General features: G+C 35.8%; 9 protein-coding genes across 9 annotated transcripts; all 9 read left to right on the top strand.

Annotated features, from left to right (window-relative positions):
• The first annotated feature begins 777 nt into the window (after positions 1-777).
• LOC135123941 (beta-hexosaminidase subunit alpha-like) lies at positions 778-2,792 on the top strand. Its single transcript, XM_064048805.1, has 7 exons — positions 778-1,026; positions 1,073-1,310; positions 1,356-1,465; positions 1,517-1,722; positions 1,771-2,091; positions 2,142-2,358; positions 2,407-2,792. Exons 1-7 carry the CDS (start codon positions 868-870, stop codon positions 2,761-2,763), a joined length of 1,608 nt encoding a protein of 535 aa, XP_063904875.1. The 5' UTR covers positions 778-867; the 3' UTR covers positions 2,764-2,792.
• A 2,160-nt stretch (positions 2,793-4,952) lies between these two features.
• Positions 4,953-6,425, top strand: LOC135124157 (uncharacterized). Its single transcript, XM_064049031.1, has 2 exons — positions 4,953-6,066; positions 6,114-6,425. Exons 1-2 carry the CDS (start codon positions 5,224-5,226, stop codon positions 6,408-6,410), a joined length of 1,140 nt encoding a protein of 379 aa, XP_063905101.1. The 5' UTR covers positions 4,953-5,223; the 3' UTR covers positions 6,411-6,425.
• A 21-nt stretch (positions 6,426-6,446) lies between these two features.
• LOC135124158 (uncharacterized) lies at positions 6,447-7,323 on the top strand. The gene is made up of 3 exons (XM_064049032.1): positions 6,447-6,629; positions 6,678-6,874; positions 6,925-7,323. The coding sequence occupies exons 1-3, from the start codon at positions 6,557-6,559 to the stop codon at positions 7,252-7,254; spliced, it is 600 nt and encodes a 199-aa protein (XP_063905102.1). The 5' UTR covers positions 6,447-6,556; the 3' UTR covers positions 7,255-7,323.
• A 4,756-nt stretch (positions 7,324-12,079) lies between these two features.
• Positions 12,080-12,771, top strand: LOC135123940 (uncharacterized). Its single transcript, XM_064048804.1, has 2 exons — positions 12,080-12,206; positions 12,251-12,771. Exons 1-2 carry the CDS (start codon positions 12,137-12,139, stop codon positions 12,733-12,735), a joined length of 555 nt encoding a protein of 184 aa, XP_063904874.1. The 5' UTR covers positions 12,080-12,136; the 3' UTR covers positions 12,736-12,771.
• A 433-nt stretch (positions 12,772-13,204) lies between these two features.
• Positions 13,205-13,992, top strand: LOC135123939 (uncharacterized). The gene is made up of 3 exons (XM_064048803.1): positions 13,205-13,354; positions 13,399-13,595; positions 13,656-13,992. Exons 1-3 carry the CDS (start codon positions 13,282-13,284, stop codon positions 13,968-13,970), a joined length of 585 nt encoding a protein of 194 aa, XP_063904873.1. The 5' UTR covers positions 13,205-13,281; the 3' UTR covers positions 13,971-13,992.
• A 166-nt stretch (positions 13,993-14,158) lies between these two features.
• On the top strand, positions 14,159-14,859 carry LOC135124614 (uncharacterized). Its single transcript, XM_064049810.1, has 3 exons — positions 14,159-14,228; positions 14,278-14,474; positions 14,569-14,859. The coding sequence occupies exons 1-3, from the start codon at positions 14,159-14,161 to the stop codon at positions 14,857-14,859; spliced, it is 558 nt and encodes a 185-aa protein (XP_063905880.1).
• Positions 14,860-15,076: 217 nt separating this feature from the next.
• Positions 15,077-20,830, top strand: LOC135124612 (uncharacterized). The gene is made up of 5 exons (XM_064049805.1): positions 15,077-15,163; positions 15,209-15,406; positions 19,794-20,156; positions 20,203-20,399; positions 20,453-20,830. The coding sequence occupies exons 3-5, from the start codon at positions 20,084-20,086 to the stop codon at positions 20,828-20,830; spliced, it is 648 nt and encodes a 215-aa protein (XP_063905875.1). The 5' UTR covers positions 15,077-15,163; positions 15,209-15,406; positions 19,794-20,083.
• A 248-nt stretch (positions 20,831-21,078) lies between these two features.
• Positions 21,079-21,992, top strand: LOC135123938 (uncharacterized). Its single transcript, XM_064048802.1, has 3 exons — positions 21,079-21,257; positions 21,302-21,486; positions 21,542-21,992. Exons 1-3 carry the CDS (start codon positions 21,194-21,196, stop codon positions 21,896-21,898), a joined length of 606 nt encoding a protein of 201 aa, XP_063904872.1. The 5' UTR covers positions 21,079-21,193; the 3' UTR covers positions 21,899-21,992.
• A 623-nt stretch (positions 21,993-22,615) lies between these two features.
• Positions 22,616-23,655, top strand: LOC135123937 (uncharacterized). The gene is made up of 3 exons (XM_064048800.1): positions 22,616-22,691; positions 22,734-22,927; positions 22,983-23,655. The coding sequence occupies exons 1-3, from the start codon at positions 22,628-22,630 to the stop codon at positions 23,346-23,348; spliced, it is 624 nt and encodes a 207-aa protein (XP_063904870.1). The 5' UTR covers positions 22,616-22,627; the 3' UTR covers positions 23,349-23,655.
• Positions 23,656-26,183: the final 2,528 nt, after the last annotated feature.

Raw genomic sequence — 26,183 nt, 5'->3', positions numbered from 1 at the left:
TGTAATTTAAAATTGGTTAAAATGCCTTGCGAAGAAGTTACGCGTCCGGAAACGTGGTAAATTTTAAGTTTAGATTTGCCACTGACATTCACCTGACATTTCTCGTCATTGCTACCAATCTTACCGATCTAAATTACACCAGATCTATTAAAGAACGCCTTTCCGCTATTAACGAACTGCTATGACGTCATTTGCGTGCGTTAATAGCTCTATTAGAAAACCAAAAAACCAGGGCGGTAGAAAAAATAGTTTTGAAAATACGAAAATTTTCATAAAACACAACTGAAACTGATTTTTTTTTTCACGTTTTATTACAGCATGAAGTTTCACTGTAGAACTGAGGACAAAATTTAAGTATTTTGTTGTCTTGCATCATAAATTACCTAGCCATACTTTTGTCGGATAAAGATTGGTAATTTACTACATGGGGTGTTAGATTTGCTACAATGGGATTGCGACACTGCGACAGGTTTATTACAAACAGATGCTGCTGCATTTTCGACCGCCGCGCCGGTGCCGGTCGCTAAAACCCGAGTTTATTGAGTCTATGATATTGAGATGCCGCCCTTTGCAGCAAAAAATTCGTAAATAGCGATCGACCATCGATCCTGGGATTACCGCACATTTTCGAATTTTTTATTTCAGAATGTAATTTGGGCAATAATATAAACAAAATCTAATAAAAAAATGTTCGTGTGACCGGACCGGGCCCCTTGAAGCAGCGGGCCCGTGTTCCGCCGAACACGCGGAACACCGGTAGTTACGCCACTGCCTCTTTCCATATCGACCGATCTCAATCTCCTCGCTCTTGAATATAAATACTACTGCTGCCCGCATCCCTGCGCTAGTACGTGATAACCCGTAATCATGTTCAAACTGTTAATAGCTTTATCCGCACTCGTCGTTATCTCCAGCGCTTACGGTCCAGCCGTGAGGGCTACGAAAGGAGAAGTATGGCCGAAACTCCAACAGGAAGAAAAAACTTCGGACTACTTTATAGTACGACCATTCACCTTCAGGTTCCAGGTAATAACCCACCAAGAAGTGTCAAATGTCAAGTGTCAGATTATAGGGTCTCGCAGACATCGGCTGTCCGAGATTACTCGACGATGCTTTCACTAGATACTGGTTGATTATTGCCACCGAGGCCTCTCTGGAACATCGAGGACGACGGGCGGAAATGGGAAAAAAACGCACGAAGTTCTGGCAACTAGATGAAAGCTTCTTGGGGTATTTGAAACGTTTGAAGGTGGAAGTGAGTGACAAGTGTACGGATGACGCTCTCCCGGACTTCGGAGACAACGAAAATTGTAAGTACTTTGAAGTTGTGTGTTAGTACTGATGGTAGTTTGTAGACACACTGACCGTGAACGCCAGTGTGTCTACCCTTTCTGCACAAACCATCTGGGGGGCGCTGCGAGGGTTGGAAACCTTCTCACAACTTATCTACTTGGAGCAAGACGCCGTAAGTACCCCCACGTGTAAAAGTAGTACCGCTGCAGTACGTGAATTTTAGCTCGTCATAAACGCCACTACCATCACAGATTTCCCCCGATTTTCGTTCAGAGGGTTGCATTTGGACACCAGTAGACATTTTCTTCCGGTGAATATCATCCTACAGACTTTGGATGGAATGGCTTATAACAAATTCAACGTCTTCCACTGGCATCTCACTGATGACCAGAGTTTTCCGTACAAGAGTCGCGTATATCCAGAGTTGAGGTAAACAAGGTTGAATTTTTTTGGGTGTGTGTTAATTGGTGACCTTAGTGAAAAAGGTGCGTACCACCCGGTGTCAAAAGTGTTCGAACCAAGCGACATAGCTAAAGTTATTGAGTACGCTCGAGTCCGCGGGATTAGAGTCATCCCTGAATTCGACACCCCTGGACACACGAGCTCATGGGGTGCATCCCACCCCGAGCTACTAACAACTTGCTACTCCAACAACCAACCCAATGGTAACCTCGGTCCCATGGATCCCAGCAAAGACACAACCTACGACTTCATCAACAACCTCTTCACAGAAGTCGTGGGGGTATTCCCGGACTCGTACTTCCACATCGGTGGCGATGAAGTCGACTTCTCGTGCTGGTACCACCACCCTACTAAAACTAACCCTCTTTTCACACTTCACATTCCAGGCAAAGCAACCCCGACATCACCACTTTCATGAGCGACAACAACATCAGCTCGTACGAAGGCTTGGAAAACTACTTCATCCAACACGTCGTCGACCTCCTCGACAAGCTAAATTCCAAATACCTCGTCTGGGAGGAAGTTTTCGTCAACGGAGTCACTCTCCCGAACACCACCCTCGTCCACGTGTGGCGAGGCGAAGGCTTCGACACCCTCAGAGACGTACCACTAGTACTCTTCCAAAGCCCGATCTAACTTGTACCATTTTAGGTGACTAAAGCCGGCAAGTACGGCGTCTTCTCTTCCTGCTGGTACTTAGACCACTTGTCCAGCGGCAGCGACTGGCAAAAGTTCTACGAGTGCGAACCTCTAAACTTCGATGGTACCGATGAACAAAAGAAGCTGGTTTTGGGTGGGGAAGCCTGCATGTGGACGGAATCGGTGAACGAGTACAATGTGATGCCTCGAGTGTGGCCTCGGGCGTGCGCAACAGCCGAGAAACTTTGGTCTGCGGAAAGTGTTAATGATTTTGGGGCTGCTCGACCGAGGCTGGAGGAACACGTTTGTAGGCTGAATTTGAGGGGGATTGCGGCGCAGCCCCCCAACGGACCTGGAGTCTGTTTGTAAATGTAGCAATGAATAAAAAATAGCATATTTGAGGTTTTTTAATGAGTTACTGATAAAGTTCGGTCGCTAATGAGCGTTAGTACTTGTTCGAAACACCTAAAGAGTAGTTCGGTGTCACGATGTTAGTTATTTTCGTTTTTGGTTTCTTGTTTTCTTTAACTGTGGACAAAGTTTCTGGAGTTAAAGAAGATTATTATTGGAGGGACTACGATGGTACTATTCCTGACGATGCGGTAGTCGGGGGTCAATCTTTCGGTCATGACATCTTCATAGGTCAGGCTTATATTCGAGACGAGGGGGTTTTTCCAGTAACGATCAATCCCGGGGTGATAGAGGTAGCTGTCCCGATTAAAGGCGTGAAAAGGACAGATAAGTACGTCAAGGTGAGTACCAAGTCGTACCAATTTAGACGTGCTTAAAAACGTGTAATGTTAGATCTTGTGTGGACCACCGGCGAATTTCCAATGGGTTCCTGCTAATGTTACCAATCTGCACGTTGTATTACTGAACAAACATGCTGTTTTTGGAGGACATGAGGACAGTAAGGGATATGTTTACATAGGAAAGAGTACCACGAAAGGTGGTACCCAGATTGGGAAAATCGATGCTTTCGCTCTAGGAGACGCCAAATTTTTCTATGCTAGTAAAGATTCAGAGAACAACTTGAGTGTATACGATATACTGTGTTACGCCGATTTTGGGCAAAAACTTGATAAAAGGGAGACGCTTATACCTCAGATGACTCCAAAGGATCAACAAAATATTTAGATCTGTACTCGACTGTTGGGTTTTTTCTGCTAATTATTTACGTTTGACCTGACTATAATCAACCTATAAAAACAAAATTATTGACTTTTAAGAACTTGAAATAAAGACAATTAAAAAAGCATTACTTGATGACTTACCAGTACCACTTCCACAAAATTCGTTTAGTCTCGTTGCAGCTCTACGATGATTCCTTTTAAGCTTCTTTTCGCAACAACACTTTTCTTGTCTTATATTTGTTGTACTTGTGGTTACCCATATTTCTATTGGAGAGAATACACAGGTACTATCCCTTCGGATGCTATCGTTGCAGGACGAGACATTAGCGGCAAAGATCTCTACATCGGTCAAGCATATGTTAAAAACGGAGGCTGGCAAGTGGTACCCATTTATCAAGGAATCAAAGAGGCAATAGCGGTACTGAACGGACCCAAGAAAACCGACAAATACATCAAAGTAAGTACCGTTCGATAGAAATCTTTCACTAAAACACAGTTTGTAGATTCTATGTGGTGAACAAAATCATCTTCGTTGGGTTGTAACTACCGCCAAGGATTTTCACAAGGATATGGAAGACAAAGTTGGGGTGATTGGGGGACACGAAGATGGCTGGGGGGAGACCCATATTGGAAGAATAAGTTACGAAGGGGAGACGAGAATTGGAAAAGTCAATTCGTTCAGAGCTGGGAAAGCTAATTTTTATTTCCATGATAGAGGAACGGAACGCGATATTGGGGATAATTATCTTTTTGAAGTTTTGTATTATAACGACGACTATGTAATAGAACCACGCAGTTTACACTATGGGTTAGAACATGTTGTAGGGTGGTACCACTGTAATATACTGATTCAGCAAAATATACCAATTTTTTATTTTTTCTGTTGGATTCAAAGGTTGCTATTATTATGTTCATGTTATTGTAATTTGTAATTTTGATGTTCCAGTTTCCATCTGGATTACCCACATAGAATAAAGAAACAAATAAAAAGGTTTATCAACGCTATTAAACGCGATGATAATAAATACAAATTGGAAAAATTTACTGTGACTACGGGGTGTGTAAGTGGGATTTCTGCACCCAAATGAAAGAAATTCAGTCTCATCAGAATAAAATAAATAAATGAGTAAACGTAATTTCTGTGAATTCTTTGTGCACGCAATTAATAATTTTATTGCGGCTTGAATTTGAACATTTATTCTCGAATACGTCGAGCGAGAAGAGGAACGAAGTTATAATCAATGCACTGCAGAAGTGCAACTTAGCAGATATTTTTATAAAGCTAAAAATAGGACTGAATCACATAAGCAAGACTTACTACTTATTAAATTTTTGGATGACTTCATCAGTGTTTTGAGAATCATGAGCATGACTAACAATTGTTTACCAGCTCGTCGAGTAAACAAATTCTGACTATAAAGAAAATCGCGATCACATCGATCGGACAGTCTGGCGCCACACTCTCAATCTCTCTAGTAAACGTGGGTTTTGTGCACATATTCGAGTACTAGTCAATTATTTTTTCCGCTCGCTAAAAATAGAACAGAATCCGAGACATTAAATTTTCGCATTACTCCACGGAATAACCCAATTATCACCATTCTCTCCGCCTCCGGCAACTACAAATCGTGCAGTATCGTTCCAGTTCAGTTGTGCGTCAAACTCGCTCCTGAAAATTTTCAAACAGCCTGAAAAAATGGCTACCAGTGATAACTTCGCCGCAAACATCGAAAAACTCACCGGACCCGACGACTGGACAAAGTGGAAGTGGCACGTGACCTTCGTTCTTCGCTCCTTCGGCCTGGAGGACATCGTCACTGGTACCCGCGATCGCGTCCGGCTGCCGCCTCAACCCACCGAAGAGCAGAAAGCGGCCTTCCAGCAATGGAACCAAGACGACGCCAAAGCGGCCAGCGTGATCGCGGGTGCGTTAACTAAACCCGTAGCTACCCTGGTTTTGAACTGCAACCACGCCAAAGACATTTGGGACACGTTGCGAGCGAAGTTTGAACGCACTAACGTTGAACGAGTGGACGAGTTGATGGAGTCGTTTTTCCGGGTCAAACGGAACGAGAAGGAGAGGATTGTGGTGCACGTGGAGAGACTGAAGAGCTTGTATGTAGATGTGAACAAGGAACTAAGAAAACTCGGCGAAAACCCGTTGTCCGAAAGGGTTTTGAAAGTGCGGATTTGGTCTACGTTGGGGGGGAAGTATGATAGTGTGAGGAAAGCGTGGAGCGAGATTTCGCCGGAAAATCAGACTTTGGGTGGACTTATTGACAAACTGATCGAGTTCGAGCGAAAATATAAGAGTGCAGAGGAAGCTACAGTTGTCGAATGTGACTACTACTGGCGGGATTACGACGGCGAAATCCCTGAAGATGCTGTAGTTGCTGGTCACGACGAAAACGGAAAACGCGTCTACGTAGGTCAGGGTTATGTCCGGAATAAGGGTATGATAGTCGTGCAAATAAACTCCCGCAAAAAAGACGTGTATGCAGAAATGGGGGGTGTCCATCATCTGGAGAAAAATATCAAGGTGAGTGTGTTTTCTTCTGAGTGACATCTAAATCACTCTCATTCTAGATTCTGTGCGGCTGCCCAGACAATTTCTACTGGTGGCCCACAAGTCGTGCCAAGCTACTTGAAGACCTGGAAGAGAAAGAGTTCGTGGTTGGTGGACACGAAGACGGATGGGGAAGATATTTCGTTGGTAGAATCCAGTGCGACGGTGGCGTCTGCGTGGGAAAAGTCCTCGAAAAAGGGTGGGCCGGAAAAACCATATTCATCGGGGTGGATAAGAAAAACGAGAAAGTGGAGGCTGAGACGTACGAAGTGCTTGTGAACGAACCGTGTGGAGGGTGTGGCAACAACGAAAAATAAATGACTTAATTTTGACTTTTGTTTTTATTTCTTTGACCAAAACAAAGATCATCATTATAAAAGTTTATCGAAAAGGTTATGGCGAAAGCTGATTATTAAAGTATTTGTTGCTCATTCATAATCCTAGTCGCTGTTTTAATGTCAAGATGATGTCTGGATTTGTCTTGTCTTTAATTCTTTTTGCATCCACGGAAGCTCTCCTGGTCCAGTCATCAAGAGGTAACGTTTTTTTAAACCGTACTACCACCGACTGAAAACTCGTTCCAGACTACTACTGGAGGGACTACGACGGAAAAACCCCTGAAGATGCCATCCTTGGTGGCCGCGACCACGAAAATAAAAACATCTACATAGGCCAAGTTTACATCCAACACAAAGGTTTAGTCGTCGCACAGATAGACCAAGACCAAAGGACCGTGTATGCAGAAATGGACGGCGTTCAACTCATAGATAAAAATATTAAAGTACTAACTGGTGGTTTTAGTTCACATCATTGACACATTTTTTTGTTCAGATCTTGTGTGGTCCTCGGTATCGTTTCTACTGGATGCCGTCAAATTTTACCAGGCTTCATACCGATTTAAAGGAGAAACGGTTGGTGGTTGGTGGCCACGAGGACGCGGCGAAGAGATATTTCGTGGGGAGAATTAAGTGCGACTATGGGTTTTGCATTGGGAAAGTTCTAGAACAAGGCGGTGACGGGAAGTCCGTCTTCTACGGAGCAGACAGACATGGAGAGCCACTCAAGACCGATTCTTACGAAGTTCTTGTAAATGAGGAGATTATAAGCGAACGGGGCTCTTTTGGTTCGGATAGAAACGTGTTGAGGAGGATTCACACGTAACTGCAAACTCGTATTATTATTATTATGGTGTAAAAATGAAAATAAAAAAGTTTTACAACATACTGAAAAGTTGTCTAAGAACTTTTAATTACCTACTAGCAGCCCCGTAGCTAGAAAACTTATTCAGGGGGGAGCAAGTTTGTCGACAGAGGGGGCTTCATGTAAATATTTATATTTTAATAATACACTCAGATAACTACTTTATTTTTTCTGAGTTTTTATATTTGAAAGAACATTAAAATAATTGGAAACGTCGATTTTTTACTCTAAATTTTCGTAAAAATCTGTCGAAGTCCAAAAAATTAGTACGGTACTTGGTTAAAATGCTGGTTAAAACAGAGAATGTAGATTCACAAACAGCTGTACTGCATCCAAAAATTTGTGTAGTGGCCATATAGGTAACATCCAATTTGTTTGAGTTTACTTTTTTGCATGTTTAGTACATATTTTAAAAATCCGACTTCGAAACCAAATATTTCGAAAATTTTGGTACGGAACCATGAACTCGTCATGTTTTTTTTAAACTCGTCGAGATCTGTATTTCAGAATTTTTTGTCAACTTTAACAAAAGCTCAATTTTTGGAAACCCATATAAAATTTTTGACTTTTCTAAGCATTTTCGAATATTACCAAAAGAATTCCTTTGTTCATCTCGATTTCCAAAAATCGTTTTGGATTCAATTTTTTTTGAAAATTCTTACATTTTTTCCAGAATCGACGGAAGAAATATGGCAATTTTTGAGAACCTGTATAAAATTTTTTACTTTTTTCAAGCACGTTCGAGATTACCAAAAGGGATTCCTTTATTGATTTCGATCTCCAGATGTTGTTTTTGGTTGTTTTTTCGAAAATTCGTACAATTTTTCCATAATCGCCAAAAGAAATATGGTAATTTTTGAGAAATTTTGAAAATTCCAGCTCGAAACCGAGTATTTCGAAAATTTTGATCCGGAACCTTGAACCTGTCATGTTTTTTTAAGCTCGTCGAAATCTATATTTCAGAATTTTTTGTCAACTTTTACGAAAGTTCAATTTTTGAAAACCCATATAAAATTTTTGACTTTTCCCAAGCATTTTCAAAAATTATCAAAAGAGATTTCTTTGTTCATCTCGATTTCCAGAAATCGTTTTGGATTCAATTTTTTTGAAAATTCTTACATTTTTTCCAGAATCGACGGGAGAAATATGGCAATTTTTGAGAACTTGTGTCAAATTTTTGACTTTTTTTCAAGCACGTTCGAGATTACCAAAAGGGATTCCTTTATTGACTTCGATTTCCAGATGTTGTTTTTGGTTGTTTTTTCGAAAATGCGTACAATTTTTCCACAATCGCCAAAAGAAATATGGTAATTTTTGAGAAATTTTGAAAATTCGAGGTCGAAACCGAGTATTTCGAAAATTTTGATCCGGAACCATGAACCTGTCATGTTTTTTTAAGCTCGTCCATATCTGTATTTCAGAATTTTTTGTCAACTTTACGAAAGTTCAATTTTTGAAAACCCATATAAAATTTTTGACTTTTTCCAAGCATTTTCGAAAATTACCAAAAGAGATTCCTTTGTTCATCTCGATTTCCAGAAATCGTTTTGGATTCAATTTTTTTGAAAATTCTTACATTTTTTCCAGAATCGACGGGAGAAGTATGGCAATTTTTGAGAACTTGTGTCAAATTTTTGACTTTTTTTCAAGCACGTTCGAGATTACCAAAAGGGATTCCTTTATTGACTTCGATTTCCAGATGTTGTTTTTGGTTGTTTTTTCGAAAATGCGTACAATTTTTCCACAATCGCCAAAAGAAATATGGTAATTTTTGAGAAATTTTGAAAATTCGAGGTCGAAACCGAGTATTTCGAAAATTTTGATCCGGAACCATGAACCTGTCATGTTTTTTTAAGCTCGTCCAAATCTGTATTTCAGAATTTTTTGTCAACTTTACGAAAGTTCAATTTTTGAAAACCCATATAAAATTTTTGACTTTTTCCAAGCATTTTCGAAAATTACCAAAAGAGATTCCTTTGTTCATCTCGATTTCCAGAAATCGTTTTGGATTCAATTTTTTTGAAAATTCTTACATTTTTTCCAGAATCGACGGGAGAAATATGGCAATTTTTGAGAACTTGTGTCAAATTTTTGACTTTTTTTCAAGCACGTTCGAGATTACCAAAAGGGATTCCTTTATTGATTTCGATTTCCAGATGTTGTTTTTGGTTGTTTTTTCGAAAATGCGTACAATTTTTCCACAATCGCCAAAAGAAATATGGTAATTTTTGAGAAATTTTGAAAATTCGAGGTCGAAACCGAGTATTTCGAAAATTTTGATCCGGAACCATGAACCTGTCATGTTTTTTTAAGCTCGTCCAAATCTGTATTTCAGAATTTTTTGTCAACTTTACGAAAGTTCAATTTTTGAAAACCCATATAAAATTTTTGACTTTTCCCAAGCATTTTCGAAAATTACCAAAAGAGATTCCTTTGTTCATGTCGATTTCCAAAAATCGTTTTGGATTCAATTTTTTTGAAAATTCTTACAGTTTTTCCAGAATCGACGGAAGAAATATGGCAATTTTTGAGAACCTGTATCAAATTTTTGACTTTTTTCAAGCACGTTCGAGATTACCAAAAGGGATTCCTTTATTGATTTCGATCTCCAGATGTTGTTTTTGGTTGTTTTTTCGAAAATTCGTACAATTTTTCCACAATCGCCAAAAGAAATATGGTAATTTTTGAGAAATTTTGAAAATTCGAGCTCGAAACCGAGTATTTCGAAAATTTTGATCCGGAACCTTGAACCTGTCATGTTTTTTTAAGCTCGTCGAAATCTATATTTCAGAATTTTTTGTCAACTTTACGAAAGTTCAATTTTTGAAAACCCATATAAAATTTTTGACTTTTCCCAGGCATTTTCAAAAATTGCCGAAAGGGATTCCTTTATTGATTTCGATCTCCAGATGTTGTTTTTGGTTTTATTTGGTTGAAAAGTCGGAAAATTTTTCAGCAATCGCCAAACGAAATGTAATTTTTGAACTTTGAAACCGAATGTTTCGAAAATCTTGATCTGGGACCATCTAGACCTTGTGTTTTTTTATTGAACTCGTCGAGATCAACATTTCAGATTTTTTGTGGATTTTTAGTCAACTTCAACAAAAGCTAAATTTTTGGAAATCCATAAAATGTTTTTGACTTTTCCCAAGCGTTTTCGAAAATTAGCAAAAGGGATCTCTTTATCGATTTCGATCTCCAGATGTTGTTTTTGGTTTTATTTTCTCGAAATTTGTACAATTTTTCCAGAGCCGCCAAAAGAAATGTAATTTTTGAGAAATTTTGAAATGTCGACTTTGAAACCGAATTTTTTGAAAATCTTGGTCTGGGACCATCAAGACCTTATGTTTTTGGATTAAGCTCATCGAGATCTACATCTCGGAATTTTTTGTTGATTTTTTGTTAATTTCAACAAAAGCTCAATTTTTGAAAATCCATATACATTTTTTGACTTTTCCCAAGCATCTTCGAAAATTAGCAAGAGGGATCTCTTTATTGATTTTGATCTCCAGATGTTATTTTTGGTTATATTTTTTTGATATTTCGTCGAATTTTTCCACAATCGCATAAAGAAATAGCTTTTTTTAAAGTAACTTTTGAGATTTTTTAGAAATTTTAGGTAGAAACCCAATATTTCGTAAATTTTGTTCCGGGAGCATGAACATGTTTTTCGATTAAGCTCATCGAGATCTATATTTCAGAATTTTTTGTCAACTCTAACAAAAGCTCAATTTTTGAAAACTAAATAAATTTTGACTTTTCTTAAGCATTTCCAAAAATTACCAAAAGTCATTCTTTTATTTATTTCAATCTTCAGATGTTGTTTTTGGTTTTATTTGATCGAAAATTTGTAAAATTTTTCTAGAATCGTCAAAAGAAATAGGAGTATAATTTTTGAGAAATTTTAAAAAGTCGACTTGGAAACCGAATAGCTGCAAGACCTTATGTTTTTTGACTAAACTCGTCGAGATCTACATCTCAGAATTTTTTGTAGATTTTTAGCCAATTTCAACAAAAGCTCAATTTTTGAAAATCTATAAAAAAAAATTTGACTTTTCCCACGCATTTTCGAAAACTAGCAGAAGGGATCTTTTTATTGATTTCGATCTCCAAATGTTTTTTTTTTGGTTTTATTTTTTCGAAAATTCGTACAATTTTTCCAGAGCCGCCAAAAGAAATGTAATTTTTGAGAAATTTTGAAATGTCGACTTTGAAACCGAATTTTTGAAAAATCTTGGTCTGGGACCATCAAGACCTTATGTTTTTTGATTAAGCTCATCGAGATCTACATCTCAGAATTTTTTGTCGATTTTTTGTCCATTTCAATAAAAGCTCAATTTTTAGGAAATCCATATATTTTTGACTTTTCTCAAGTACATCGTAGGCCATGGAATAAAATGTGACATGTTCATTTTTTTATACGGTCAACATCAACGGTAGGGTGATATTGCCAAATAATATACCCTGTAAGAAAATAAAGGGGGGGGCGGGGGGGGCCAGTTAATATGCTTCGGCAATCGGCATTATATTGAAATTTTATTACTAATTTGAAATTTATAATGTATAAGTCTTCCAGGGGGGGCAACCACAACTGCTAGGGGGGGCGCAGCCCCCTCTTGCCCCCCCGTAGCTGCGGGGCTGCCTACTAGACACTAATAACAAAAATAGTGAGCACAATTTTAGTAATGTACACGTTCTATAGCAGTTAGGCAACCAGTAAAACATCAATATAAAAAGTTTATCGAAAAGGTTACGACGAAAGCTGTTTATTGCACATTACATAAAAAGCATATTTGTTGCTGTTGCATAATATTAGTCCTGCTTTAACATCAGCAACAAGATCATGTCGAAATTTGTTTTGTCTTTAGTTGTGTTTGCATCCATTGCAACACTCCTGGTGCACTCATTAAAAGGTAACAATTTTTCCACCACTATTACCACTGAAAATTCTTTGCAGACTACTACTGGAGGGACTACGACGGAGAAACCCCTGACGATGCCGTGCTTGGTGGTCACGACAAAAACAACAAAAGCATCTACATAGGCCAAGCGTATGTCCAAAATGAGGGTTTAGTTGTGGTACAGATAGACCAAGACCAAAAGTCCGTGTACGCAGAAATGGAAGGCATTCAACATTTAGATACAAATATTAAGATCTTATGTGGTCCTCCATATCTTTTCTACTGGATGTCATCAAACATTACTAAGCTTCATACAGACCTAAAAGAGAAACAGTTGGTGGTTGGTGGTCACGAAGACGGAGCGAAGAGATATTTCGTGGGGAGAATTAAGTGCCCAGATGGGGTTTGCATTGGGAAAGTTCTGGAACAGGGCGGTGACGGCAAATCCATCTTCTACGGAGTGGACAGGAATGGGGAGCAGCTAAAGGCTGATTCTTATGACGTTCTCGTAAATGATAATTCTTTTGTTCCTAATAAATGAAAATGTGTCTATCATAATTAAATAGATTACAGAGCACCAGTGTTTTTCTCTTTTTTTTAGTAGAATAAAAATCAATCTAGCTCTCCAAAAGGTTAAAAAATATCGAAATCTTGAAAAGCGAAAAGCGTTACGTCATCTCGACCGTTAAAAGCTAAAATTGTGAGATAGAGAAACATTGTATGAGGTGAAAATTGCAAAGCTAACAAATTTCCATGAGATTAATATTTGCCACACTTTATCAACGATTCAGACAAATTGTGTTAGCACCAGTTAACGATTAACATCCTAACATGAACTGAGACTTTACAAACAATGAATCAAATTTACAGAACGTTTTAGCGTCGGTCGAAATATCTTTATTCAGTGTTGATGAAATGGGAATTTTCACATCTCATTGGGTTTTATACAGACGTAATTAAACAAGATAACATCGGAATAAAAAGTTTATCGACAAGGTTATAGCGAAATCTGTTTACTGGAAATTACACAAGAAGTATATTTGTTGCCGATCCGTCAATTAGTCACTACTTGAACGTCGACAACAACATGGTGTCCACATTTGTCTATTCTCTAATTTTTTTTGCATCTATTGAAGCTCTCCTGGCCCATTCATCAATAGGTAACAGTTTTTTCACCACTATTAGCGCTAAAAATTTATTCTAGATTACTATTGGCGAGACTACAATGGAAAAATCCCCGAAGATGCCGTACTTGGTGGTCGCGATAAGTACAATAAAGACATCTACATAGGCCAAGCTTATGTCCAAAATGAAGGTCTAGTTGTGGTGCAGATAGACAAAGGCCAAAGCACCGTGTACGCAGAAATGGAAGGGATTAAACGTTTAGATAAAAACATTAAAGTACGTAAACATAGAAGAAACATAGGAGTTGGATAAAGGTATTTACTTATTTTTGTTCAGATCTTGTGTGGTCCTCCTCACAGTTTCTACTGGATGCCTTCCAACCTGACTAAGCTTCATACAGATTTAAAAAAGAAACAGTTAGTGGTTGGTGGGCACGAAGACGGAGCGAAGAGATATTTCGTGGGGAGAATTCAATGCCCCGATGGAGTTTGCATTGGGAAAGTTCTGGAAAAGGGCTATAGAGACAGATCCGTCTTCTACGGGGTGGATAGAAGTGGACATCAGCTAAAGGGCGATTCGTACGAAGTACTTGTAAATGAGTTTGTTATACACGAAAGAGGTTACTTTAATTTTGATGAAAATGTGTTATAATAAAGTCACGACTGAGAAAATCTTCTAATTTTTTTATTTTACTAATAACTGATTGAGGAAAAATTTCACTAAACCATAAACAAGTTAAACAGGATGATTTTGCTCTTAATGTATTTTTAAGCAAGGATCTGATAACAGAAACGTTATATAAACATCACACTAATAATATTTAACGATTTAGTAAAAAAATGTTGAAAACTTATTTTCCTATAGCTCTTCTTGTGCTTGTTAAAGTGCTTCTTGCTCTTGCAGATAAAGGTATTTTTTTCTCCAGGTCTCAACCCAAACTATTAAAAATCCATCGCAGATTATTACTGGAGAGACTACGACGGAACAATTCCTGAAGATGCCGTGATTGGAGGTCGCGACAATAACAATAAAAATATCTACATAGGTCAAGCTTACATCAAAGACAAAGGTTTAGTTGTCGTGCAGATAGACCAAGGCAAAAGGAGCGTGTACGCAGAAATGGACGGCATACAACTAGTGGATCAAAATATTAAAGTATGTAGCAAAATCGTCCAAAATTTGAAGTCTCCCATTGTATTCTCTGAAATGGGGGCAGTTTTAATTAATATTGATACATTTTTCTGGTCAGATTTTATGTGGTCCTTCGTATCAATTTTACTGGATACCATCAAACCTTAGTAAGCTTCATACAGATGTAAAAGAGAAAGTGTTAGTGGTTGGTGGTCACGAGGACGCAGCGAAAAGATATTTTGTGGGGAGAATTAACTGCGCCGATGGGTTTTGCATTGGAAAAGTTCTCGAGCAGGGTTATCAAGACAGATCCGTCTTTTACGGAGTGGATAGGAGTGGACATCAGCTGAAGACCGATTCTTACGAAGTGCTTGTAAATGAAGCTATTATAAACGTGAGAGAGTCTTGATAATAAAGTCATTAACTGAGAAAAGTGTCTAAATAACTACCCTGTTACACCAAATAATAATTTGTTTAATTTTTGCTTTGTTTTTGATTGGAATTTACATAGATATAAATAAAAAACAAATAAGATGACATCTGCACAAATAAAAAGTTTATCGAAAAGGTTATGGCGAAAGTTACATAAGAAGTATATTTGTTATCAATCTGTAATACTAGTCACTGTTTTAACGTTCACAAGAAGATGTCTATTGTATTTTCTTTTATTTTTTTTACATCAATTGCACCTCTTCTGGTCCACTCATCTAAAGGTAACAGTTTTTTTGCCACCATCACCAATTAAAAATTCTTTGTAGAGTACTTTTGGCGCGACTACAATGGAAAAACCCCTGAAGATGCCTTCCTAACTGGTCACGACAATGACGGCAAAAATATCTACGTAGGCCAGGTTTATGTCCAAAATAAAGGTGTAGCCATAGATTAATATAGATGCGACATACAGTCTGATTTTGCAAAACCACCCTTATTGACATTGGAGTCCTCAACCGCCAAAGGCAAGCGCCAAATTTAAATAGTCGATGCCAATAAAAAAACTTGTTTCACTACAACTCGTTGCCTGAGAACTTGTTTGATTTACAGACCAGAGCGCGCTCAGGCCAATGTCGACTCTAAGCGCTCAGAAGTGATTTCGTTGGTTTAGACTATAATTTCTGCGGGAATTAATTCTTTATTGTGTTTTATACTAGCAAAATTGAGATTAATTGAAAAATTGAAAAATTAGCAGTTTATAAATATCAAATTTGAAAAATTGAAAATTTGAAAAAACGACAATTGAAAAACAGAAAATCTAAAACCGGAAAGTCGAAAAATTGAAAGATTAAGAAATCGAAACATTTGAAAAATTGAAATATGAAAGAGCTGAAATGAAAAATCGAGAAATAGATTTTAAATATTGAAAAATTAAAATACAAAAAAATTGAGGAATCTAAAATTTAAAAATCGACAAAGTAAAAAGTCGACACATCGAAAAATCCAGAAGTCAAAAATGGAAAAGTCGAAGAACAGAAATATTGAAAAATCCCAAAACCGAAGTATCAAAAAACTGAAAAATGAAAGAAAAACTGACGAATCGAAAAACTGAAAAATCCCAAAACTGAAATATCCAAAAACTGAAAATCTAAAGAATCGAAAAATTGAAAAATCAAAAATCTGCAAAATCGTAAGTTCGAAAAATTGAATAATAAGTAAACTGAAAAATCCTAAAACTGAAATGTCGAAAAACTGAGAAATTAAAAATTGAAAAATTGAGAAATCAAAAAATCAAAAAAGTGAAGTTGAAAAATCGAAACCTGAAAAAATAGAAAAATTGAAAAACCAAAAAACCTGAAAAATCAATTAATTGAAAAATCGACAAATAAAGAGTTTATAAAAGTCAAAAATTGAAAAATCGAAATATTTAAAAATTGTAAAATTGAAGAGATAAACTGAAAACCGAGAAATTGAAAAATTGAGAAATTAAATAATTTGTCGCCTGAGAACTTGTTTGATCTACAGACCAGAGCGCGCTCAGGCCAATGTCGACTCTAAGCGTTCAGAAGCGATTTGGTTGGTTTGGACTATAATTTCTGCGGGAAATAGTTATTTAGTCGGTTTTTATAACGACTAGGTGAATATTTTTGGTACACATTTAGATGATTTTACATATTTTGTTTAACTAAGAATTAATTCTTTATTTGTGTTTCATACTAGCAAAACGTCTTAAACTAAGAATATTGTTGAAATCGTAATAACACAATGGATTTTTTTCGGGAAAATGTATTGGAAACACTGTGTTCTATTTTGTATGAATTTTTAAATGTTTTTAGTGACAATTTTTGTGGTTGTTTTCAATACACTGTATGATATTAACAGTGAGAAAAAAAAAAATGAAAAACTAAAATAATCGAAAATTTGAAAAATCGAGAAATCTAATAATCGAAAAATCGAAACCTTAAAAAATCGTAAAACCGAAACATTGAAAAATCGAAATATCGAAGAACTGAAAATCGAAAAATGAAACATCAGAAAATCGAAAAAATGTAAAATCAAAAATCTAAGATTTAAAAATCGAATAACGAGAAATTGAGAAATCGAAACTCCCAACTTTAAAAAGTCGGATAACTGAAAAATCGAAACATCGAAAAACTGGAAAATCGAAAAACCGAGAAATCGAAAAATCAAAAAATCAAGAAATCATGGAGTCGAAAAGTCGAAGAATTGAGAAACCGAAATAGGCCAAAATCGAAAAATCGAAAAGTTAAAATTTGAACAATTTATAAATTGACAATCAAAATATCGGAAAATCCAAATTTCGATAAATCGAGAAATCAAAAAACTTAAAATTTGAAAAATTGAGAAATTGAATGATCAAAAGAACGACAAATCGAATAGTGATGAAGTCGAAAAATTGAAAAATAGAGAAATCGACAAACAAAAAGTTAAAAGTTGAAAAATTGGAAAAGCGGAAAAATAAAAAAAAGACGAAAATATGGAAAACTGGAAAAAATGAGAAACCGAAATAGGCCAAAATAAAAAATTGAAAAACTGATAAATCGAAAACCTGAACAATCAAATCTCGATAAATCGGGAATGAAAAATTAACAAATCGAAAAATTGAAAAACAGAACATCTAAAACCAGGAAGTCGAAAAATCGAAAGACTCAGAAATATTGAAAAACTAAAATATCAAAAGATTGAAAAATCTAAAATTTAAAAATCCAAAAATTGAAAAATCCAAAAAGTAAAACACATCGAAAAATCCAGAAGTCAAAAATAGAAAAGTCGAAGAATTGAAATATTGAAAAATCCTAAAACTGAAATATCTAAAAATTGAAAAATCGAAAAATCAAAAAAGTGAAGTCGAAAAAAGGAAACCTTAAAAATCGAAAAATTGAAAAATCAAAAACCTAAAAAATCAAAAAATTTAAGAATTGAACAACAGAAAAATCGAAACACTCGAAGGTCAAGAAATCGGAAAATTAAAACATCGATTAATTGAAAAATCTAAAAATTGAGAGTTTATAAAAGTCAAATTTGAAAAATTAAAAAATCGAAAATTTGACAAAATGACATGTGACAAACAGAAAATCTAAAACCGCGATTTCGAAAAATCAAAAGATTAAGAAATCGAAACATTTGAAAAATTCGAAAACTTGAAAAATTGAAATATCGCAGAACTGAAATGAAAAATCGAGAAATCGAAAAATCTAAAACTTTAAAAGAATCAAAATATTGAAAAATCCCAAAACTGAGATATCGATAACTGAAAAATGAAAGAAAAATTGAAAAATGGGAAAACCTGAAAAATCCGAAAACTGAAATATCTAAAAACTGAGAACCTAAAAAGTCAAAAAATTGAGCAATCGAAAAATTCATAAAGTGAAGTCGAAACCTTAAAAAATCGAAAAATTGAAAGATCAAACACCTGAAAAATCAAAAAATTAAAGAATTGAAGAACAGGAAAATCAAAACATCGATTAATTGAAAAATCTAAAAATTGAGAGTTTATAAAAGTCAAATTTGAAAAATTAAAAAATCGAAAATTTGGCAAAATGACAATTGAAAAACAGAAAATCTAAAACCGGGTAGTCGAAAAATCAAAAGATTAAGAAATCGAAACATTTGAAAAATTCGAAAAGTTGAAAAATTGAAATATCGCAGAACTGAAATGAAAAATCGAGAAATCGAAAAATCTAAAATTTTAAAAATTAAAAAATCTAAAATTGAAAAATCGAAAAATTGAAAAATCGCAAAAGTAAAAAAGTCGACACATCGGAAAATCCAGGAGTCAGAAATCGAAAAGTCGAAGAACAGAAATATTGAAAAATCCCATAACTGACATATCAAAAAACTGAAAAATGAAAGAAAAACTGACGAATGCTGCCCCACCTTTTTTTTTCAATTTTTTCAAAATGGTCCGAATCGACCGTGTGGGGTATCATCGGACGCAGAATTTTGTCAGGATTACGATTCCGTGCATATTTTTGATATATCTCTTCAAATAAGCGAGAAAGATGCTGCCCCACCTTTTTTTTTTCAATTTTTTCAAAATGGTCCGAATCGACCGTGTGGGGTATCATCGGACACAGAATTTTGTCTGGATTACGATTCCGTGCATGTTTTTGATATATCTCTTCAAATAAGCAAGAAAAATGCTGCCCCACCTTTTTTTTTTCAATTTTTTCAAAATGGTCCGAATCGACCGTGTGGGGTATCATCGGAAGCAGAATTTTGTCAGGATTACGCTGAAAAATCCCAAAACTGAAATATCCAAAAACTGAGAAACTAAAGAATCGAAAAATTGAAAAATCAAAAATCTGCAAAATCAAAATTGAATAATAAATAATAAACTGAAAAATCCTAAAACTGAAATGTCGAAAAACTGAGAAATTAAAAATAGAAAAATTGAGAAATCGAAAAATCAAAAAAGTGAAGTTGAAAAATCGAAACCTGAAAAAATAGAAAAATTGAAAAACCAAAAAGCCTGAAAGATCAATTAATCGAAAAATCGACAAATAAAGAGTTTATAAAAGTAAAAAATTGAAAAATCGAAATATTTAAAAATCGTAAAATTGAAGAGAAAAACGGAAAACCGAGAGATTGAAAAATTGAGAAATTAAAAATTAAATAATAAATAGGAGTAAACTGAAAAGTCCCCAAACTAAAATTTCGAAAAACTGAGAATTCCAAAGTTGAAACAGCAAGAAATTATAGGTTAGAATATGTATCAGATCACGGACCATGGCTTATAAATCAAATCGTTTCCGAACGCTTAGAGTCGACATTGGCCTGAGTGCGCTCTGGTCTGTAGTTCAAACAAGTTCTCAGACGACGAACTGTGCAGCTTGTAATATTCTGGTAAATCTAGTGTCGAAACTAAAACGCGTCTTATTTTTTCTGCAGCACTTCTTGTACTTAACGAACTACTTCTTGTACATGCAAAAAAGATAAGACAATCATTACTGATAGTGACTGTCAAGATAGCCCGCAACCCCCTAATTAGTGGAGGGGATGGAATGTGAATGTATAGGACTGTGCGGTGAAAACTCGACCGGTTTCATTTTCGTCGTGCCACACTGATAACACGTGTTCAAACGGTAGGTTAAAGTGTAACAATTTTGACAATTAGTGCTATTTTTAGGTAAATAAACACGATCCGATAACAGTAAAAAGAATCAGAAGAAAGTGGAAAAATGTTTACATTTGTGTTTTCTTTAATCATTCTTCTGGTATCCAGTGGAGCACTTTTGCTCCACTCAACCAAAGGTAACGAATTTTTCTACTAATTGTCACTACTAAAACTGACTTGCAGACTACTACTGGCGTGACTACGACGGAAACATCCCTGAAGATGCACTGCTTGCTGGCCGAGACAAGGACGATAACGACATCTACATCGGGCAGGCTTATGTCAAAAATGAAGGGTTAGTTGTGGTGCAGATAAACCCAGGTCAAACCAGCGTGTATGCAGAAATGCGAGGACCTAAAGTCTTGGATAAAAATATTAAAGTGAGTTGAAAAGGTTCTTTGAAAACGGAAAAAAGCACTTTGACTTTATTCAGATTCTATGTGGTCCTAAGGAGAAGTTTTGCTGGATCGCGACAGATTTTACAAACCTACGTAAAGTTTCAATGGAAAAACAACTAGTGGTCGCTGGGCATGAAGACGAGGCGACAAGATATTTCGTTGGAAGGGCTAACTGCGACGATGGATTCTGCATTGGAAAAGTTCTTGAACACGGCTATCTAAATAAGTCCTCGTTTTATGGGGTGGATAGAAACGGAGATCAACTAGAGGCCGAAGCTTACGAAGTTCTTGTAAACGAAAGAAAGGGTGTTCATATTCCTAAAAGCCGCAATGGGTTAGAAAGTAGTCTAATTTTGGCATTTCCCCATAGATTTTATTTTGTATTATCCGTATTATTTTCATTTGTGCTTTAATTAATCATTAAATAAGCAAAGCATCTGCGTTTTATTTGGTGGTCTAAAGTGGCATGATTTTTTAACCCGACAACCAGATTTTTCGAAAAAAAGAGAGGGAGAGTACCTCCAATAGACAAGTTTGTTAATCATTAATTAAGTGAGATATCTCGTGTTACAAATACAGGAAAAAGTAATTTGCCCCAATTGATAACCCAAATTAATAGAAATTCATTTAAACTAGCAGTCAGTATCGAGAAAACAAGCCGAAGGAGAACCAACTTAGATAAGGCAATCGAGGTTATACGGAAGCTGTTTTTGGTAATTATATAAAGAAAGAGTAATAAGAATAGTCTGTTTGTTGCTGATCCAAAGACTGTCAACATGACGTCTACGTTTGTGTTCTATTTAATTCTGTTTGAAGTTCTTCTGGTCAAGTCAACAACAGGTAAGTTTTTTTTTACCACTACCTCCACTGAAAATGCGTTGCAGACTACTCCTGGCGCGACTACGACGGAGATATCCCTGAAGATGCTGTAGTTGGTGGTTACGACAATATCGATACACCTATCTACATTGGCCGTAGATATACCAAACGCCAAGGTTTCATTGTCACCGAAATATACCCAGGTCAAATGAACATATTCAACAATACAGTAGGAGAAAACGATTTTGAAGTATGTAGGAAACGTATCCAAGTTTAATATCTGCTATATTTTTTGCGAAATTCAGATTTTGTGTAATCCTCGGGATCATTTTTACTGGCTGCCAGCAAATCGTACCCAGATGAAGCATTTATATTTAGAAAAGAAACCGTTGGTGATTGTTGGTAATGACTACAGAGGCGAGAAAGATGTTGTTGGAAGGATCAAGTGCGACTTTGGATTCTGTATTGGGAAAATTCGTGGGAATGGAACGTTCCGCTTTTACGGAGAGGATAGAGACGGACGTGAACTAACCGCCGACTCGTTCGAAGTTCTTGTAAACGAAAAAAAAGAACCCAATGGTTCAGAAAGTAGTCTAATTTTGACTTTTCCCCATAGTGTTGGTTTTGTACTTTGTGTATTATTTTCATTTATATTTTCATAAGATGAAGTAGAGGCCAGCTGTGTTTTATTTAGTAATTCAAACCATCATATCAGCCCAACAGAAAAAATATCAGAAATAAGAAAGTTTTAATTGGGTTTTTCGTTTCATTTGCAATCATTTTTTTTCCTTCATAAAGCTAATGACTGAGGTAATTTGAAAAGTCCAGTACAGTTAAATATTGTAGGTAAGCGAAGAAAAATGTTGCTTCTCCGGTGGGAATCGAACCGCACGTTTACCACTTGCCGGGCGGGTGCCCTTACCACTAGACTACGGAGGAGCTTATTTTCCTCGCTTACTACTACGTATTATTGTGCCGCCTCAATATAAAGTATTTTTTTTGTCGTTGGAATAAAAATTGGCCAAGTATCTGACTGTTTTTATTAAGAACTGTCGACTACACACGAATGTAAAAATAGAGGTTCCCTGGGCTCAATTAATTAAGTGATATATCCCGCATTACAAATACAGGAAGGAGCTGATTTGCCCTCAGTTGATAACCCAAATTAATAAAAAATTCCCACAATTTAAACTAGGAATCAGTAGCGAGAAAACATGAGACTACAGAGAATTTTCTTGTTGTACAAGTTATGCATCCAAATTAGATAAAGTCAGTCAAAAAACATCAACAAAAAGTTTATCGAAGAGGTTACACGAAAGCTGTTTTTGGCAATTATATAAAGAAAGAGTGATAAGAATGTAGTCTTTGTTACTGATCTAAAGACTGTCAACATGACGTCTACGTTTGTGTTCTGTTTAATTCTGTTTCAAGTTGTTCTGGTTAAGTCAACAACAGGTAACTTTTTTTACCATTACCACCACTGAAAATGCGTTGCAGACTACCACTGGCGCGACTACGCCGGAGTCATCCCTGAAGATGCCATAGTTGGTGGTCACGACAATCACGATAAACCCATCTACATAGGCCAAAGTTATATCAAAGACAGAGGTTTCGTTGTCATCGAAATAAACCCAGGTCGAACGTTATATGCACATTCGTACAACGCTCGAGTGGTAAAAGACTACATCAAAGTATGCAGGAAACGTACCCGAGGTTAAGATCTTCTACATTTTTATCAAAATTTAGATCTTGTGTGGTCCTCGGGATCATTTTTACTGGTTTCCTACAAATCACACTCAACTAATGAAGCATTTATATATCGAAGAGAAACTGTTGGTGTTTGGTGGTGAAGAAGACATAGGCGAAAATTTTGTTGGAAGGATCAAGTGCGACTTTGGGTTCTGCATCGGGAAAATTCTTAGAACCGAATGTTTTCGAGAGAAGTCCGGCTTTTACGGAGTGGATAGAGACGGACATGAACTAACCGCCGACTCGTTCGACGTTCTGGTAAACATAAAAAAAGAGCCCAATGGTTCAGAAAGTAGTCTAATTTTGACTTTTCCTCATAGTGTTGGTTTTGTACTTTGTGTATTATTTTCATTTATATTTTAATAAGTTGAGGTGTGTTTTATGCAACTCAAACCATCGTGTTTTACGTATATTCGCCTAACAGAAAAAATATCAGAAATAGGAATGTTTTAATTAGGTTCTTCGTTTCATTTGAAACACTTCTGATTCTTTTTGTCTCATCTGACATTTTATAGCCGGCACTGTTTGAAATTTTAATCAATTATTTATTAAAAACTGTCGACTGCACATCGATTTGTTTATACAGGTGACTCAAAAAAGTTAATGCAACACCGAATGCTTTGAAATCTTGGATGTGTTTCAAAGTTATCATAAGTATGGTAAATTTTTTATCAAAATGTATATGCTCATACCCCCTAAAACATTGATGACGTCATCTCAAAAGCTAAGGACGTACAGTAATGGAGCAATTTGGTACAGTATAACCTCGATAATCCGAATTAATTGGGGAAAGGTGTGTTCGGAATAGCGATTTGTTAGGATCAGCGAAATTCCCAAAAAGCTGAAAGGGAATTGAAAACAACTTCGAAATTTCGAAAAGATACATTCGAAAAAAATATTATTTCGTGACCACAACCATGCTATATTTTTGGAATCAGGTCGGAATCTATATCTCTGAACTCAATCAGAATTTTTAGATGACTTTTTCAAAAATGAAATTTCTACTATGTATTCGTATTACCTCCCTTATACAAATTTCGACCCATTCTCGACGATTTTCGAAATTTAACTAAATACTTCCATGTAGATTTTGGGTCACAGAAGTCACTTCTGGCTTGATTTCTTCGATAACTTACACCGTTTTTCCAGAATCGTCAATTGAAATATCGCAATTTTTAAAAATAAAAAAAAAATTGAATTTCACGCCGAATTTTCCGAAAATATTGCTCCGTTACCATAAACATGGTATATCTTTGGAATCAGCACGTCGGGATATATCTCTGAATTTTTTCAGAATTTTTAGACAACTTTTTCAAAAATGAAATTTTACACAATGGTAGTAGTTGCCAAATAACCTACCCTCTAAGAAAATAAAAGGCGGGTGGGCCAGGCTAGTATTTGCCAAAATAAGACTCATTTTGACAAATGACCTACTCTTCTAAGAAAAGGTACTAGCCCCACCCACCCACCCCTTGTTTTCTTAGAAGAGTAGGTCATCTGCCAAAATCAATCTTATCTTGGCAAATAGAGGCTGATTTTTGCAAATGACATATTCTCTAGGAAACTAAGGGTGGGTGGGCGGGGCTAGTACTTGTCAAGATAAGACTGATTCTGGCAGATGACCCACTCTTCTAAGAAAATAAAGCATGGGTGGGTGGGGTCAAAACTTGCTAAAAACAAAAAAATTTAAAAATAAAAAAATGACAAATTGAAAAATCGGATAAATGAGAAATCGGAAAATTGTACAAATGTATAATCGGAAAATCAAAAACTGAAATATCGAAAAATTGAAAAAAAAACAAATCTTATATATCAAATTCGAAATTCCAGTTTTAACTTTTTTTTAGTTTTTAGATTTTTCAACTCTTGAATATTTCATTTGATAATTTGTTTGACAATTTTGCAGTTTTTAATTCCAATCTTTTGATTTTTCAAGTTTTAACTTCACAATTTTTGAATCTTTTGATTTTTAATTTTTCAAGTTCTCAAGTTAAAATTTTTCCTTTTCACGATTTGTCATTTTTCGATTTTTTAACTAAAAGAGCAAATTTATTCGAACCGAAATCTTGAAAAATTGAAAATTAGGAACAAAATATTCAGATGTTTTAAAGTTCCGGTAAACATGGCAAATCGCTGATCAAAATTGCTTTACTTCCTTCCAAAAACTAGGTGACAAAAAATCAAAAATCGAAAATAAAAAAAATAAACATCCATTTTCTCGATAATTTTACAAATCAAATAATTGATAATTCGGAAAATGCCAAAATTGTAAAATTAAAAAATCCAAAGTTTTTTTCAGTTGCCCAGAGAAATCAAAAATCGAAAGACAGATCAAAAAATTGAAAATTTAAAAAGCGAGAAATTGAAGTATTCGAAAGTTGAAAAATCGGAAAACGGAAGAATCTAGTAAGACGCACTACGATAAGACTGATTTTGGCAAATGATCTACTCTCTTAAGAAAACAAAGGGCGGGTGGGTGGAGCTAGTATTTGCCAAAATAAGTCTCATTTTTGCCAGTGACCTACTCTTCTAAGAAAATAAAAAATATGTCATCTGCCAAAATCAGTCTTATCTTCGCAAGTATGAGATTGATTTTTGCAAATGACATATCCTCTAAGGAAACAAGGGTGGGTGGGCGGGGATAGTATTTGTTAAAATAAGACTGATTTTGGCAAATGACCCACTCTTCAAAGAAAATAAAGGGTGGGTGGGAGGGACTTGTATATTTATTTTTCGAAATTTAACTAAATACTTTTTCTTGTAGATTTCGAGGGCAGAAATGACTTGCGGCCTCATTTCTTCGATAACTTTAACCTTTTTTCCAGACCTAGATAATTCATTCAGTGCATTGAAATATCACAATTTTTAAAAATTTAAAAAAATTACCTATAGAAAGAAGATCTTGCGTCATTTTTGCAAGTAGGTGCATGTTTTCGAGTTCAGTTCGAATTGCAGAGTTTTTGTTCAGATTAAAGAGATATCGACTTCAACTAGCCTCTGTTCGGATTACTGGATGTTCGGATAATCGTGTGTTCGGATTATAGAGGTTATACTGTACTTTCATATTTTCTCGATATTTCATAACCCGTAGACAAAGCTGTAATTAGGGGGAGGCTAAGCCTCCCAAATCTTTTTTTTAGAATGTAAAACCTTCTCGGGGGTGCCAATTGTCTTCATAAAAATGTAAAACCTTCTCGA

Source organism: Zophobas morio, unplaced genomic scaffold (genome assembly GCF_036711695.1).
Source record: "Zophobas morio isolate AGI-343-1 ecotype UQ-CSIRO unplaced genomic scaffold, CSIRO_AGI_Zmor_V1 ptg000007l, whole genome shotgun sequence".
NCBI classification, from domain to species: Eukaryota; Metazoa; Arthropoda; class Insecta; order Coleoptera; family Tenebrionidae; genus Zophobas; species Zophobas morio.
This window is presented reverse-complemented; position numbering and strand designations above follow the sequence as displayed.

Bases quoted from the DNA above. Each gene is read 5' to 3' on its own strand.
- LOC135123941 (XM_064048805.1), top strand. From the start codon at position 868: ATGTTCAAACTGTTAATAGCTTTATCCGCACTCGTCGTTATCTCCAGC. The intron at 1,311-1,355 runs GTAAGTACTTTG...GGTAGTTTGTAG, and splicing joins CTTCGGAGACAACGAAAATT to ACACACTGACCGTGAACGCC. The intron at 1,723-1,770 runs GTAAACAAGGTT...TGGTGACCTTAG, and splicing joins CGCGTATATCCAGAGTTGAG to TGAAAAAGGTGCGTACCACC.
- LOC135124157 (XM_064049031.1), top strand. From the start codon at position 5,224: ATGGCTACCAGTGATAACTTCGCCGCAAACATCGAAAAACTCACCGGA. The intron at 6,067-6,113 runs GTGAGTGTGTTT...CTCTCATTCTAG, and splicing joins ATCTGGAGAAAAATATCAAG to ATTCTGTGCGGCTGCCCAGA.
- LOC135124158 (XM_064049032.1), top strand. From the start codon at position 6,557: ATGATGTCTGGATTTGTCTTGTCTTTAATTCTTTTTGCATCCACGGAA. The intron at 6,630-6,677 runs GTAACGTTTTTT...AACTCGTTCCAG, and splicing joins CCTGGTCCAGTCATCAAGAG to ACTACTACTGGAGGGACTAC. The intron at 6,875-6,924 runs GTACTAACTGGT...TTTTTTGTTCAG, and splicing joins TCATAGATAAAAATATTAAA to ATCTTGTGTGGTCCTCGGTA.
- LOC135123940 (XM_064048804.1), top strand. From the start codon at position 12,137: ATGTCGAAATTTGTTTTGTCTTTAGTTGTGTTTGCATCCATTGCAACA. The intron at 12,207-12,250 runs GTAACAATTTTT...AATTCTTTGCAG, and splicing joins CCTGGTGCACTCATTAAAAG to ACTACTACTGGAGGGACTAC.
- LOC135123939 (XM_064048803.1), top strand. From the start codon at position 13,282: ATGGTGTCCACATTTGTCTATTCTCTAATTTTTTTTGCATCTATTGAA. The intron at 13,355-13,398 runs GTAACAGTTTTT...AATTTATTCTAG, and splicing joins CCTGGCCCATTCATCAATAG to ATTACTATTGGCGAGACTAC. The intron at 13,596-13,655 runs GTACGTAAACAT...ATTTTTGTTCAG, and splicing joins GTTTAGATAAAAACATTAAA to ATCTTGTGTGGTCCTCCTCA.
- LOC135124614 (XM_064049810.1), top strand. From the start codon at position 14,159: ATGTTGAAAACTTATTTTCCTATAGCTCTTCTTGTGCTTGTTAAAGTG. The intron at 14,229-14,277 runs GTATTTTTTTCT...AATCCATCGCAG, and splicing joins TCTTGCTCTTGCAGATAAAG to ATTATTACTGGAGAGACTAC. The intron at 14,475-14,568 runs GTATGTAGCAAA...TTTTCTGGTCAG, and splicing joins TAGTGGATCAAAATATTAAA to ATTTTATGTGGTCCTTCGTA.
- LOC135124612 (XM_064049805.1), top strand. From the start codon at position 20,084: ATGTTTACATTTGTGTTTTCTTTAATCATTCTTCTGGTATCCAGTGGA. The intron at 20,157-20,202 runs GTAACGAATTTT...ACTGACTTGCAG, and splicing joins TTTGCTCCACTCAACCAAAG to ACTACTACTGGCGTGACTAC. The intron at 20,400-20,452 runs GTGAGTTGAAAA...GACTTTATTCAG, and splicing joins TCTTGGATAAAAATATTAAA to ATTCTATGTGGTCCTAAGGA.
- LOC135123938 (XM_064048802.1), top strand. From the start codon at position 21,194: ATGACGTCTACGTTTGTGTTCTATTTAATTCTGTTTGAAGTTCTTCTG. The intron at 21,258-21,301 runs GTAAGTTTTTTT...AATGCGTTGCAG, and splicing joins TCTGGTCAAGTCAACAACAG to ACTACTCCTGGCGCGACTAC. The intron at 21,487-21,541 runs GTATGTAGGAAA...TGCGAAATTCAG, and splicing joins TAGGAGAAAACGATTTTGAA to ATTTTGTGTAATCCTCGGGA.
- LOC135123937 (XM_064048800.1), top strand. From the start codon at position 22,628: ATGACGTCTACGTTTGTGTTCTGTTTAATTCTGTTTCAAGTTGTTCTG. The intron at 22,692-22,733 runs GTAACTTTTTTT...AATGCGTTGCAG, and splicing joins TCTGGTTAAGTCAACAACAG to ACTACCACTGGCGCGACTAC. The intron at 22,928-22,982 runs GTATGCAGGAAA...ATCAAAATTTAG, and splicing joins TGGTAAAAGACTACATCAAA to ATCTTGTGTGGTCCTCGGGA.